The following is a 16048-nucleotide window of genomic DNA, read 5'->3' on the forward strand; positions in this document are numbered from 1 at the left end:
TTTCACAGATGAGGAATATGAGCACAAACAGGTCACAGAGCCAGTAAATTGGCAGAGATAAAATGGACCCAGGGTTATTTGATGCTACAGCCCACATTTGTGTGATTAATTAGGACACACCATGCTTCTGTTTATAGAAAAAAAGAAAAAGTCCAACAATAATGACTAGTTGGCCTCATCCCTCCCCAACTCTGACTCCAGCACTTTCAATCTTGATCTAATTCAAGGGAAATTTTCCACCAATTTCATGTGGCTGGAGGTGATGGGCAAATTTTAAAATGTGATCATGTCCCTGTTTTTCCCCACCCTCCTGTCTAGTTTTCTCTGAAGGCCAGGCCCAAGTGGGCTGGCTGACCTCGCGTTTGGCGGACAGAGGACACGGGGGCTTGGTGGCACCGGCACACGTACCTATGACCCGGGTGTCCAGCTCTTTGTCCAGCAGTTCCTCAGGCTCGGTGAAGTCACTGAGTGTGATTTTGGGGGCATTTTCACTTTGGCTCACTGACCCAATCATCTCCTGCTCCTTGTCGTGTTGGACTTGAGCATAGATGTTAATCCAAGGGATTTTCCTACATGGAGCAGGAGCAAAATCAGATTATGATCACAGGGCTGGCCAACCATGGACAGTTGGAAATTCTGGGTGATAATGGGGAGGAAGAAGCTATTTACAGGCCAATGTCAGGGAAGGGCACTGGTCAGGCAGACACTGTGTCCATGAGGCCAAGGAAGACAAGGCCAGAAATCCAGATGCCCAAGGGAGATGTAAACCACAGAGCCGCCCGAGGAATGTGCCTTCTTCTGGGATGAAAAGCAAGCAGGTGTAGACAGAAGGACAATGCTGTTGGTCAGGTAGGTATGCACCACACCTCTTCAAACATTTACCCATTACTAAGTTTTTAAAGGAGCTGGACTTCAAGCCCATACAATTGCATCGGAGTGAAATGACATCTTTTTCTAAGGTTACATCAATTTAATCCATTCGCATTGGGCTCTTTAATGAAATCCCAAGAATTAAAAGACGTATAGCCATTGCCACTCTTTTCAGAACACCACCCATGGGCCAAGTATCTTCAATACTTTGATAATCAGTTTCCTCATCTGTTAACAGGAATAATAATCACTGCCTTTAGGATTGTGGAGAGGATTACGGCAAGGACTAAGAGAAGCTAAGTAACTTCCTTCAAAGACACAAAGGTAGTAGGTTTGGAAATAAGGCAGGAAGACTGGAGTTTGGAGGAGTGGGCAGGTTCAGATTCAAATAGTCTCAGGGATTCAGCTCCTGACCCATCTCTATTACTCCTCACCCACAGTGTTCTAGCTTCTGTGATTTCCCTTGCTCTCTTTATCGCAGACCTTCAAACTTTTGAGTGCAGGTGCATCACCCAAGTTCCTGTTAAAATGCACTCATGACGCTGTCAGTCTGGACAGGTTGGGCTGAAATACTGCATTTCTGCCAAGCTCCCAGGTAATACTGCTGCTGGTCTAAGACCCAAACTTTAAGTTGCAAAACTCTAATACATCAAACTTGTCCCCAGTTCGGGGACTATGAACCAACTCTTCCCTCCATCTGAAACATACTTCTTCTTTCTCTTCTCATGTCCTTCTTGACCTATAGAACTCATTCTCGAGAGGCCTTTCCTGACTACCCAACCTTTCCTGTTATAAATACACAGTCATGGGACAATGTCTATGAAAGAAATGAACAGAGTGTTGGTTTAGGGTGATGGAATAGGTAATGTCTGTTGACTTGTTTTCTTTCTCTCCCACTAGACTAAAAGCCCCATGTATGCGAGGTCTGTTTTCAATCTTTACTGCTGTTCTCTTAACTTAGCGCAGTGCTTGGCACATAGTTTACATTCAGTAAGGATTTGTTGAATGGATGAATAAATAACCTCAAAGCTTGTGCTTTTTCTACTTTCATATAGCATCTTCTCAAACAAAACGGCCACATTTTTATCTTGGAATATTAAATTAGAGGAGACGTCTCTCACCTCATTATATGATGAGATTGGACTGAAGTCTAGAGACTTTATGGAGCTGATTCCTGGCACAGATGTTATTAAGACTTGAGACATCTAATACCCACCCCAACCCAGAACATTCCGTGCATTTCTAAAGGAGCATCACCCTGTTGCCCTAATACCTCCCAGTGGTATTTTCAAGCCTCTACATTCCCTTCCCCACTCTAACTAACCCCAATAAGATAGAACGTGGGAGCATTTCATAAGGTTTTCCTATAGATAATTCAGCAGGAAAGATCCAAACACAGATTTAAAACCTGGGTAGTTTCTACCTTTTTTTTACCTTCCATTTTCATGTCTTCAGTGGTTACTTCCCATACATTAAGGAGGTGTTCCCATGACTTCTACTGGTCTACCTTAATATAATTTACAAGAACTTAAATGAAGAGATTCTATGTGAAGCAGCAAATTGCAGGCTCTTTAAATGTGTATAACTGAATATTCATGGTGGCCCTTACTTTCTTCTTACCTAAATAGAAATGCAGCCTAATGACTTTGATTTCTTCTAATCATCAAAGTACATATTACTTATAAACACTGGGATCAACTATAATATTTATTGGGTGCTGGGGGCAGTAGAACCATTTCTGATCACACAAGTCTATGTACTTCAGGACCAGCCAGAATCGACTGCCTCCCCTTTCCTACTTTCCTCATACTTGTGGGGATTTGGATAAATTTGCCCTTACAAAGACTATTCACTTTATTTCAATTTCAAAACACAAGCAACTTTTTTCAATGTTTTTAACAGACGGTTGGAAGGGAGAGCATTTTATGTCACAATTTGCATCATTTAAAAAATCATCAGATTGCTTTCCATTTCTTAATATATCCACCGTAAGACATATTGAGCATGTAAGTCAAGACTAAACCCCACTCTTGCATAGAAAGTTGGGAAATAAAGAGACTTAGGGGCATGTCTAGGGCCACACATTCATTGGTTTTAATAAGGGAAATAGGGTGGATCAACCCAAGTGACCAATAAAAACTTCAGTTTCTTGTTTCCTCCATCTACAATACGTGTTAGAAACCAGTGGGAGGCAGTTTAGAGAAAGCAAAGTAGGCTTCAGATTAGGATGAAAGCCCTACTGAAAAAGAGATTGGAAGAAATATATAAGAGCTCAAAAGTTTTCTTGCCTTACCAGAAAAAAAATGGATCTATGGTACAGAAAGAAGGTCTTGTTAGAATTTTCAGAAAATAAAAGCCATCTCATAATTATTTTTATTTATATTGCCTAAAATATCAAAAACAGCAGTCAGTATCCAAGTATGAGATCAAATGTGAGACAGGAGGATGCGTACTTAGAGGAAACTTGGAATTCACGGCAATGCTATTCTTTTTCCCTTGTTAAGTGACCACTTGGGACAGAGAGATTGCTTTCAGTGCCTGGTACACAGCAGGCACTCAATAAGTGTTTGTTGAATGAATGAATGGTTTAATGAGTTAATGTTGGTAATTACAGAAAGCTTTCTGTCTGAAAACTCAGCATGGCCAGTGATCTGGGAACAGCCCCTACCCTGAGCTGTCCAAGTGTTCACTAGCTAGGTGTAACTGTTTAAATTTAAATTAACTAGAGTTAAATAAAGTCTAATAATTCACTTCCTCAGTCATATTGGTGGCTCATGCACTGGAGAGCAAAGATTATGGAGTCTTTTCATCATTGCAGGAAGTTCTATAGACAGTAACAAAAGAGGTAAAGGAGAGTCTGAGAAGCAGGGATGAAAACCTGACCTTCCCTTGTCAGCAAGCCAGGCGCCCTCCATACAGCCATTGAGGGATTTCCAGGTGATGAGAAAGGACAGGAGACAGAAGAAATAAGAGAGATCCAACAGGACCTTAAGCAAAAGGCTTGAGCATTGGGGGAAAACTTCTAAACTCCTAAGGTGGCTAGAACAGAAAAGTTAACTGTTGATTGGTTATGCTTACTGACTTCTGTTTATCCAGTTTGAATAGTGTTTCTTTCCTGTAGCCTTATAGCTACATAGTTCACTGCCATGGACTCAGACGGGATTGGCTGATATTTGGGGACTACAGAGGTAGAATAATTCAGAGATAGCATTACCTGGCATAAATTCAAGTATTAAAGGGTACACATTTAGAGATGCCTGCATTAATAAGTTGACCTTCTAGGGAGTTTAGCAGAAATTAGAAGAGAACAGAAATCTAAGTAACAGGATAAGTCTTGCCTTAATTTGGAGACAGCTGACACAAAAACATTTCTGCAGAACTTCTATTGGCCCTTAGTCCTCAGCAATGATGGAGTTCTCGGAGCCAGAAGGTGATCAATCTGGTTTAGTTTCACAGAGCCCGGCAACCACCAGGCTTCCCCACAATCAGATCCAATGTAGGAATGAAAGGGCACTTTACGTGTCACTTGTGTACATCCACAAATGGGCTTTGCTTTGGCCAGGATGTTCTATATTGAATCTTTGCTCTCTGATTGTGATAGGTGTTTTCCCCTCTTCCAATGGAACATGGACAGGTGGGTTGATATATCTTGATCCAAGGAAATGTGAACTCCCATACTTGTCTCTAAATCGAACAGAAAGGTGAACCTCACTCTCTCTTTCCGCTGGAGGGTGTTGAAGGATTCCTGATATTTTGGCTAATGCTGGAATGCATTTTGAGTAAAACTGGTGTTTTTAGGCCGGAGATATCCACTAGAGGGGAGCTAAAGAGGGTAGGTGGGAAGTGAGGGGAAGTAGAGTGAAGCACCTTTACCACTAATATCTTCCAAAATCTAAATGCATTACCTCCAGTGTCTAGAAAGACTGCCAGGACTGAGGTTTGCTTTCAAAACTCATCTGACAATAATTAATGATATTTTTACTTTATCCAGTTCTCCTATAAAACACATTTCTATGCCACTGATATGATTTTTTGTGAGCCTACTATGTGCTAGTTTGTGACACAGAAAGCACCTTTGGAAAACATGTTCTTTATTATTATAATAGCTTAGCACTGTTGACTAGTTAGTATGCCTGATGGCATAGATACTACTACATTTAAATCATCTAGCAAGCCTTTAAAATATTACTGTTTTCCCCATTTTACAAATGAGAAAACGAAGGTTTAGAGAAGTGCATTCAATTGCCCAGGGTTACAAATACTGAAAAGTTAAACTTGGGTCTGTCTGATTTCAGAGTTCATACTCCTTAGCCAGTAACCAGTGGAAGTATTACGTGATTCAGGTAATGGTAGAGAGTTGTTGATTTCATGTTTTTAGTGAGTATCTTGTTACATCACCCCTCCTGTGGTCTTCAAAAATAATCTGAACATTACGGTGTTTGCCTTGCCAGATCAATCACCCTTTAGAAACAGGACAGAGAGGGAGGTAAATAAAGGTTGAAATTTTTACTATGCAAATTTAAACAGAGATGCTAGACAGCCACAACACAAACTAAGACAATGTCTGGTAACACCACTCTGAATGGGTGTTAAGTTGTAGACAAAGATATGAATATTTGAGACCTAACTTTAGAAATTTAGGTGACATTTGAGAACCCCTTATACTTCTCTTGAAGAGAATAAATTGATTTCATAGGCAATCCCTCAATTTTCCTAACTCAGTATACCTATAAACTGGGTAGAGTCCAGATTCTTAGAAACATTCACTCCCTCACTCTCAGCCATTCTTGCTTTTCCCAGTGACAAACAGGACTTCAAGGAGAATGAACTTCACATATTTGAAATGAGTTCAGGAATGTTGGTTATAGGGAGAATCAGTTCTTAAAAACGTAGCCCTGATATCAAAACCGAATAGTAGCAGCACATACCTTTTAAACTTGTAGATCAAAAACACAGCCAGGCCAACAAATACCACGGACAAGAGCATAAGCATGGCTGAGCTGCTGTGCCCAGTGCTGGAGTCCACCAGGGGGGCTAGGAGGAAAGAACAGACACGCTCACGTGGAGGCTATTAGCTGGAGGGGGTTCCCACTGGAGGAAAGAGGTCTCCAGCCTTACACCCGGTCCCCAGCTGCCCTTCATGGATCTGGGCCTGGGAAGCTTGGCTTCTATGATAAACATGGCAACTTCAATTGCAGCTTCTTAAGGAAAAGTAAACTCTTCTATTCTGCCTGGGGAAACTTGCTGTTCTTGGTGTGAACTGAGCAATTGTGTCCTGCTAAGGGGAGTAGAGGGGTTTGGATGTCTTTCTCCTAGACAGCCTGAGGGCCTGTCAACATGATTAAAGGTGGCCCACTGGGAATTTTGGATTAAATACTGATGCAGTGCTTCATTCTCTTCCTCTACACTGTTCTGATAAAACACTGCTGGAAGGGCACATTTGGAGCCTCCACATCTAGAAAGTCTTACATTCATAAGACAGATTTAGCAAATAGGTTCTCCCAGAGAGTCAGTAGTGGGTGCCATTGGGACAAGCCATTTTAAAATTCCTTTTACAAATCAACCAACTACAGCCGATCCCTGTTTCAACTTAGACTTACACATTATAAACTGAAGGGAATGTTTTAAATGATCTGGTCTAGTCTTCCAATCAAGATTCATGGAATCTGAGAATCACAGAAATTAAGAGAGCTTGAGGACTACATAATTGTTCATTTCAACTGTTGCAGATAAAAATAAAAGATAAGAAAAAATAAAGGCCCAAAGAAATTGTAGGTTTCCCCAAGATTGTCCAGGGATTTAATAGCAAAGCTACGTTTAATTAAGTCTTTTTGCCACCTCAACAGGAAGCCTCGAGAAAGATGTAATCAATCTTCCTTAACCATTACTACACAAAAGAGCCCTGCCACAAAGCCATTTCAGGCATTTATGGATAAGTGTTTGGTAATTATCTCCTCCCTTTTCTCTCCAGGATCACCGTACCCATTTGCCCCTGAATCCCAACGGGCACTCACCTAGTGTCAGCTGAGTGACATACACGATGACGTGAACCCCCGGCTTCAACTCAAACTGGACCAAGTTTTGGTTTAGAGCATTAAATAGGATCTCTACAATCTGAAAAAAAGAGAGGCTGCATGGGGAGACATGACATGTGACAATGCTCCCTCACGGACAGTAAAAAAGCAGGGCCAATAAGCTAAATGTGACTATGTTCAATCAGAGGACAGGATATTGGAACATTTTTATCAGTTTGGTTCTCACAGCCCTTTGAACCCAAAGAAGTAGGTGGTATTACTTGCTTAAACTGAAGAGAGTGAGACAGAAAAAGGTGCGTCCAAAGTTACCAAGTGAAGTAAAGTTGGTAACAGACATACATGTTTCATTCAAATCTTAGTTCAGTGCTTTTCCATGGATGCCTTTATAACTGACTGTAGAAAGGCCCCTTGTGGTTTCCAACGAAGGAAAATCAACCTGTCATTAGCTCGTTGATCCGGTGGAGACACACACACAGCACAGAGAGGCCCCTGCCAGGATGAAAGCAGCCACGCATCCCCTTCTCATTCTGCTTTTTTCTCTTAGAGACAATGCGAGGCAGACATCAAAGCAGTGGCTTCCTCCCTTTTATGGGATAATTTTTCCTCTTTACTTTTCCTCAGCAAGTCTCAGAACACGTATCGATTGAATCACTCTGTAATTCCCACATGAAAGCTGGGGCCGACCTGGGCTGTTGTCTCTAACTCTTATCTTGCTGTATGCGCCTTAATATCACAGCTGCTTTTCATCACCGTAATTACCTATTTATCTAAATGGATGGATATTGTAGCTTCCAAATATAGTTCACACATGCTATTTCAGAATAAACAGGTCTTGTAAAAGTGATGTATGAATTGAGAAGCTGGATTTATTTCTGGCCAACTTCAATATGCAACCCTGCAATGCAAGGATCAGCTCCATTTTCCAGAGAAACTGATTTTCACAGCATCTCTGCTGTTTGAGGAGGACTGTGGATGGACGGGGGGATGGGGGATAGCCAGGTGAGTAGCAGAGGGACACAGAAGATGCCTGTATGATGCTTGCCTCATACGGGAGTGAATGTGTTTAACTCATTCATGCCCATTTTATCAGCGTCATTCACACTTCTCCTGACCTAGCAGGGGAAGGTGAAGCAGAGCACGGCCAGTGGGACCCCAGCAGGAGCAGGGAGGGAGAGGGGCTTGTCCTCTCCTTTACCTCCAGGGTAGAGTGCCAACCACAGGAACGATCTGTCCAATTGATAAAGACAGTAAATCACAACCCCTTTAGAAAATGCTGCTCCCTTAGTCAAAGCAAGATGAGGCAATCCATTTCTCTCTACAAAGAAGTATATTTAAAAGCAATTCATTTTCTCCCTAGAAGCAGAACTTAGATTGACCACGATCTTTAAAGACAAGAAGCACATTTTCCCAGAAGTGGGGGAACTCAAATTCCTCTCTTTCTCTCCCCCAGAACCAGGTACTGGGCGGGAGACAGGAGCCAAGTTGCAGGCATGTCAACTGTTGGAATGAAAGATTCCAATGAAAGAAAGTGTTTCCTTCCTGTGTGGCTGAATGTCCCAATCTATGTGCATTTGTTTTTATTCTGCATAAGACAGAATGTTCCTCAAAGCCCTGGGTGCTAGGCAAGCTGATGGGCCAATGGAAGAGGGCTTGTCTCCCTTTTTAGCTGTAAACAACTTTACGTCTTCGTAGAATGGGAGGTGCAGCCAAGTTTCCCAGGCAAGTTTTCCTTCACCTACTTGTTCCAGGTCTCCTTCATTGCCTTTCCTCCTCTCTGTCAAGTTCCTGGGGGGCAAGATGAAGAGCTCTGCCGAAGTAGGGAGGCCAGGGAACACAGCAACTAGGATCTGGTCTTCCGGGACATTGGTTACCTGCAAGGATGTTTAGACCAAGGAGTGAGGTCCTAGAGGAGCCAGTCTTCCCAAGTCAATAACAAAGAGCAGAATATGCCCAGGAATGAGGCTTACAGACATTTTTTAAATACAGCATTTCTAGCATAGGTTCCAATATACATCCAGGCTTTCTTTCTGCTTTCCTTTAGAACTGCTAGGTAAAGAATTACTAGTTTCAGTACCTTCTCTGCTGTTATATACATTTCTACTGAAACTGAAATACTATCCTGAATGCTTTTCAAAATATTTGCTGGGAACATTTGCAAAAGTTCCTCCCATATTTTCCATTTTTCTGCATTTAGAGGACTAGAACTTCTAGTTAAAATATGAACAGACTGGCTGCAAATGAGGAATAAGAAATTATAGTCAAACATGGGAAAATGCAAATAAAGAAATAGCCAAGCAGCACTTGTTTTCACTTGCTAAAGCAGCATTTTTTATTAAGTTAGAATGACTAATATTGGTGAGGCTTCAATTAAAAGGTTCCCTCATTTGTTGCTGTCTTCCTTAAAAATTGATAAATATTGCCAATTTGTTTCTCAAAAGACTTACTTGAAAACCATAAACATATTCAGACCCTTCATTCAGTAACTATAACTTGGAGTGTCTGTCCTAAAGAAATGATCCAAAATATAAGAAAAGCATATGCAGGAAGAAATACACATTATTTGTAATAGCAAATAAATGGGAAAAACTCAAATATTCAAAAAAAATGGACAGTGGCATAATACCTGACAGAATGTTATTCTACCATTTGGATGATAATTAGTACAGTGCACCAACATGGAAAAACCTTTATGATAGCTATGTCCTGATCTATTTCTTTACATTGCTTCAGTTACAATGCTATAAAAATTAAAATGTAGAGGAGTAAAAAAGCAAAACAAAACACTAAAAGTTGTGTGTTAAGATGCTGAGATTGTGAATGAATTTTTCTGAGGGTTTAGTAAAAGGATTATGAAGATTTTTAATAAAAAGTGAAAAGTAAGTTTCTGGATGAAGGCAAATTTCTGGAGAAAACACAACTCTGAGACCCCACCCCATAACGAGTGTGTTTATTCTTTCCTATGTGTCTCCGAAAGGTCTTTTTTCCAGAACACCTCTTCTGCCAATACAAATATGACAGTTTTTTTAATTTGGCAGAAATACCCACCTCCTCCATGAAATATTCCTGACTATCTCTACCTACAGTGACCTCCTCAATGCCAATCTTTCACCCCAAGCACTTCTAGATTGCCATGGCCAAAATATTTCAGGGACATAGTTCATGCCCACTGTGACATATCAGTATATCTGGCCAGTATAATCTTACCTCCAATAGGTTCTTTTTGTACATTTGCCCTCATGTTCCCAGGGGTCTTTGTGGCTACCTTGCTGTTTAGAAAAATGCCTAACACAGAGTTAGAGGCTCAATAAGTAGTTGCTGGATTGAATGAAAGTAGCAGGGTTGTTCCCCATTTGCTCAGCTCTGATTCCTGTTTGGAACTGTGCTTACAGACTGGAGTTAGCTCTCACAGATGTGATACAGAAAAGTGATGAGTTCCCACTTGCAGAAAACCAGCAGAAGTCAAAAGCCTGAAAACCCCACCAAGTGGGGAGGATCCCCCTGAGCCCAAGGCGACCCAGCTGGATGCCATGGTCCCAGCGGGGAGGCACGCCCCCCCCAGGAGCAGAGGTCTCGGTGCCCAAGTCCATGGGGAGAGATGGCTTTATCCTACCCAGTCACGGGGAGCAGGTCTCCAGAGACCAGACTGAGGAGCAAACGGCAGAGAATCACCCAGTGGAGTGAGCGGGGTGAGCCTAGAAGCACCATGGCTAGGGTGCCCCTTTGCCCCAGGGAACAGTGGCCGCAGGGAGGGTCAGCCCGGTGGGGACCTTGGAGAGATCCCAGAGGAGCTCTGTGTGTAGATTCCCTTAGTTCCACCCACAGGAACATACGAGTGATAGGTCTTAGTGAGATTTAAGGCCCAGCCATCAACCGATATGGGTGATTATTATTATTTATTAGTATTATTACAACTACCAAGTCATTTAGTAGAAAGCTAGTATGTTTTTAATACATACAATCATATAACATGAAACAATTCTGGATATTTCACAAAGGCCTATGGGAACAGCCTCACTTCATGCCTTTCTATAAACGACCTTTTTGTGAAAAGTTTAGGATGAAGAGCCTCTTACCAGTTTCCCGCAGGAAGGCTCTTTAGCATTCTTTTCTCCTTATTCCTTCCGTGAACTCCTGCCCACGCCCTGCCCTGGATCTTTCTTCCGCGCTGGGCAGCGCCAGCATTCATGTCTGCCCTACCCCTGCCCTCTGGGGGGCCTGCTGACCTCCACAGCCTGAGCCCCCACATCCTCGCCTCTAGTGGGAGCCTCTTCTTGACCTTCAGGTCCATATTTCCACCTCCCCTGGTGATCTTCACCCAATCGTTTCTTGTAGGCTCCAAACTCATATGAAAGATGACACCATCACTGCACCCCAAGACGATTCCCCTCACAGAGTCCCCGTCTTGGTAATGGCAAGGCTGTCTCCTACCTACTCCTGTAGTCAGAGAGTTTCTCCTTCTCTCTTGTTTGCCAGACACTGTATTAGTCACCAGTTCCACAGTTCCAGTTCCTAAGTGGCCTCTGAATCCTTCTTCTTTGGGATTGTCTCTGGCCCAGATAACTGTAGTAGTCTTTTAACTGGCAGTTTTGGTGAAATTTCTCTTCCTCCTCTGCACTTACTCCCTCAGCAGCCTGCCTTCTGCCTTACCACCAGAATGGGCGCCTGAAGTATACATCTAGTATCAGCACTTTTTGTTTAGATAAGAAAACAATACTCTCCCCCTTCCCAGTGCCTAGAGGATGCATGTCAGACTCCCTGTAGCTTCTCAGACCATCCACAATGTGACGCAACCATCCTAGCTCAGCTTTAGCCACACTTGCCTGATAACCTGTGCATCAGTTGCACTGAATTCTCTGCCACTTTCGGATTAATCTGTGCTCTTTCAACAGCCCATGGCTTTGCACGTGCTGCTCATTCGACCTGAAAGACACCATCCTGTCTCTGTTACCTACTATTTATCCTTTAAAAGAGAGTTCAAGTATCCCCTGCAAAGACCATCCTACTAGCTCATAAATATTTACTGAATCACAAATATGTCCTAAGCCTGCACTTCCCTGAATAGAGTGAATCATACTTTTCTCCATGCTCTTTGGAAATGCCAGCCAAGCTTCTACCATAGAATTAGGCCATATATTAAACTTATCTTAGTTTGAATTGACCATGTTTTACTCATCATTACATTCTACTGCCTGGCTCTACATGAGCAGAAGGTTAACAAAACCCTTTCAACTTTCTCTAAGACAATCTGACTTTGAGGAAATTCTATAACTCTATAACTTTATTCCCATGAGAGCACGTTGTTCTGTTTCTTGGCCTATAGCCATCTGATTGCCACATATGGCCAATGGTAGCCTTGTGAGTGAATGTCTGGCTTAAGAAACCCTCTTGGTTGGCAGAGAACCAGTCAACTGAATAAATCAGTATAGACTCAATGGGTGGTCCATCCACCAATTTATCAAAAGGGTCAAGCTCTTAAAAATTCAGTGTCTTCTACTTTTCATCCTCAAACCTTCATGACTATCTCTGTCTCTCTCTCCCCCACACTCTCCCTCCATCCTTCCTTCAATCTTTCCCTTCTTCTTTTCTCTCTCTTTTTACAGATAAATAAGCCACACCTAGGTGTAGAATATTTCATCCACGCATATGTATTCTGGACCACACCATCTGGTTCTCTGCATTCACAGAGCTTAAGGAAAGATCAAGCCAACTTACTTTGACCAGAGCACGCTTGATGACGTTGCCAATATCGTGCCTCCACTCAGGAATGTCGGGGTTGTGGTAATCCAGATTAGGAGAGAATGACAAGAGCTGGGACTGGAAGTACTCTGCAAGGAGAGAAGAATGTGCCAGTGAGGCTGAGAGAGGGTCCACGCTTCCCTGTCCTCGGCTACAGTGCCTGCTTTTCAGCCTTTCTTGGCTTCAAAGAAGGTGAGATTTGGTGACTGGAAAAGGATTTGTGCTCCCACCAGGTAGGAGTTCCTAAAATCTTAAAACTTTCCCTGGTAAAAGAATATTACCTGAAATGAAAGAGATTTACGAAACCCCAGAAAAAGGAGCTGTATGCTATGCTACTCTTAGCTGCACCCCACAGAACCAACGACAAAGTACCACCAAGCTGGCCTTGGTCCGAATGGAGCCTTGCCACTTTTCCTCCCCTCAGTGCCTCTGTCCACCCTGCCGCAGCTGCCTCAGAGGGTGAGAAGGGAGGCGGAAATCCTGTCTGTGGGCTGTGGGTGATGTTCCGTTTCTTGACAGGTCTGTTCACTATCTGGTAAGGCATGAAGCTAGACACCCATGACCTTGGCATTCTTCTGTATTAAACTTAACACTTCAATAAAAATGTTTACTTAAAAGATGTCTTCCAGGCACCTGAGTGGCGAGTTTGCAGAGATGTAGGAAAAGGCACTCACCCGGAGGGAGGCTGAAGAAATACTGTCTGAGTCAGAGCATCACATACCTTGGCACAACTTTCTAGAAAACCCCAGGTATAATACTGGTGTTTAGGGGCCTGGGAAAGGTAGGATGGGATGGTGACAATTTTATTTAAAATAAATTGAGGAATTCAGAATGGTTTTCCAGGATAGAGAATAGAATAGTGGCTTTATTTACTATACCCTCTGCCTCGCTCTGCCCTTACAGTCTCAGCCTTATTCTCAAGCCTTTGTAGCCAGTCACATTAGAATCTCCAACAATCAAGAAAACACCTCAGTCATGTGTAGTTCATCTCAGTAACTGAGCTGTGAGTTCTGCAAGGTCAGGGGCCATGAATCTTCTTTTGAAATCACTGGTCTCCAACTTCACAAAGAGCAAAAGCTACACAGGTGTTGCAGATAGCTCAGCAGGATATCAGATCTAGATGTTTCTATGACACTCTTTCCAGCTCGGAATCCCTTTAAATTATGGTGCGTCTCTGCCTAATGAGACCCCCATCAGGATGTGGTGTAGCTACTTCACAGGGAACAGCAAATGCTTATCTGTGCCTACCTGTTCCAGCTTCTCACTTCACCTCAGTTGTTATCCAGGAACAAGGTAAGAAGTAGGTTTAGAACACTTGTGTTGATCTACACAATTTTCCCATGGCTTCGGGAATTTCCAGAGCAGTCAAGGATTACTGCTAGGGTGGGGCAAGGGGATTGACTGGGCTGGAGGGAGCCTCACAGGACAATTTTCAGGGCTTACCATGAACTGCGATATCTTTAGTGTCCTGGATGAGGGCATTCCCAGCAGCCACCTGGACAGTGATGGTGTTGGTTCCCTCCGCAAGGAATGTAAAGGAAATGCTGCTGTCCAAGGTGATGAGGGGCTAAAAGGAGTAGAAACACCCATTTAGTCCTCTGCAAGATAGTCTTCCATTCCTGTAAATCTCAGACTGTCACAAATCTGCATAGCCTTTGTGTATCCACGAGGGATTCTACCGAACTTGAGAAAGGAAAATTACACCGCTTCCTAAAACTGTGATTACAACCAGGAGAGTATGAATATTCTTGAAATAAACTGTAAAATGTTAATCCTGAGAGATAAAGATAAGATTGAACATTGGATTTTGCATGCCATTCTGTTCTTACTCCTGGGGCAAAGTGGAAGCAACTTTTGTAACCTATCCCTGTTGGCTAAGGAATAGATCATTTCTCTCCTCCTCCACTGTTCAGTATCACTTATTTTCATTCATTATTTCACTGGACTGTAAGACCTTTCAGAGAAGTGACCACATTTTATTTACTTCTGCATCACCCATCCATGGCACACTGCCTTACTTAAAGCAGAACATATACGTAAATTGGATGCATGACACACATCACTGGCTTGTTTTATTGTGTCTATTTTACATTGCAAAACATTTCTAACATTTTTCATAGGTTGGAAAATATGTAAATACATATCTGTGATCATTTTTAAATCCTTTTTTTTTTCTGTTTCATTTTTCTGATCATAACAGGCTTCCCAAGAATAAAGGGAGAAACAGAATCATTTTTTTCCCCCTGAGAATTAGGATCTTGATAAAAGCACATGCTTGTTGGAGAGAAGAGAATGAAGATGCTGAGACTGAGGAGTCATTATTCACTGGTCATCTGGAGACCTGAGCCCCTCTCAAATTCTCTTTTGTTTGCAAGGTAAGACATGACAGTGGGAGGCTACTCTGAGGCCGCTAACAAAGAGATGTCACAGCACAGATAAGCAGACTCCATCTCCTCTCAGAGTGTCAGGGACAACAAGAGGATAGAGAGTGAAAATAGAGCCAGTTGGGGATGCACAGAGCTGCCCTTGCAGGGGGTGAGTGGGGCCAGGGCTCTCCTAACATTCTCCTGTGCTCTTCACTAAACACTGACTGGATGTGTGTGCATGGCCCTGCAGAGGCTCAGAGAGGCAGCTTTCATACAGCGTCCCTGCTGCAAGACTGGAATTCTTTCTAGCTCAGAATTTTAAACGGGACCTCTGAAACAATAATTTGACTTCTTCTACTTTAAAATTCCATAGTTCTATGTTATGGCCACGCTGATGACTGGAGTTGGGTAGGATTAGAGAGATTACCCTAAACTTCTGACACACTTTCTTCTTTGTTTGTTAAATGAAATAAAGAAGTGAGTATGGATAGAAATACACTCTTTCCCTTACTAAGGGCAAACCCCAGAGTCCAAGTGGTCCTATGGCTCTGCAATGATACACAAAATGAATTACACAATGAATGAGGTGCAAATAGGTTCTGTGATGCGCATCAACTCCCATGGGTTGAGAAGGAAGCTGACATCAAGCTGAGTTCAGCACAGCAATGCTGGCCACAGCCATTAATATGGAAGCAACGACATGTGTGCCATACAGTTGCCAACTCTAGTGCAATAAGAACAGTGACTTGAGACTCTGGGTTTGTTTGTTACTATTCTAATGAATGACCTTGGGCAAAGTTTTTCCCCATTTTGGACCTTAGTTCTTTATCTTAAGAAGGGTTTATCTTTATCAAATGAAGGTTTAAGGTTAGAAGAGCTGTGAGGGCTTACTCAGCAATTGGAATATATAATATTGATGACTGGCTTTAGGCAAACTTAATAGTCCCTACTGGTTAACCTATTAGGCCTCATCTGTCAAAAGACTTTCAACTGCTTTGTTACCTTAGTCATATTCTTTGAAATGAAAATGCGATGCCTCTA

At 42.5% G+C, this 16048-nt stretch overlaps 1 protein-coding gene across 4 annotated transcripts in view; it reads right to left on the minus strand.

Moving 5' to 3' along the window:
- Positions 1–16048, minus strand: part of SORCS3 (sortilin related VPS10 domain containing receptor 3) — a 561511-nt gene that overhangs the window by 9667 nt on the left and 535796 nt on the right. For 2 of the 4 annotated variants that reach the window (XM_073240462.1, XM_073240460.1), the window contains exons 21-25: positions 14085–14208; positions 12618–12730; positions 8645–8776; positions 6885–6984; positions 5799–5904 (exon numbers count right to left, since the gene is read on the minus strand). In XM_073240462.1, coding sequence (XP_073096563.1) covers positions 5799–5904; positions 6885–6984; positions 8645–8776; positions 12618–12730; positions 14085–14208 — 575 coding nt within the window. The other 2 variants (XM_073240459.1, XM_073240461.1) reach the window with 2 other exon arrangements.

This window comes from Manis javanica, chromosome 7 (genome assembly GCF_040802235.1).
Source record: "Manis javanica isolate MJ-LG chromosome 7, MJ_LKY, whole genome shotgun sequence".
NCBI lineage: Eukaryota > Metazoa > Chordata > Mammalia > Pholidota > Manidae > Manis > Manis javanica.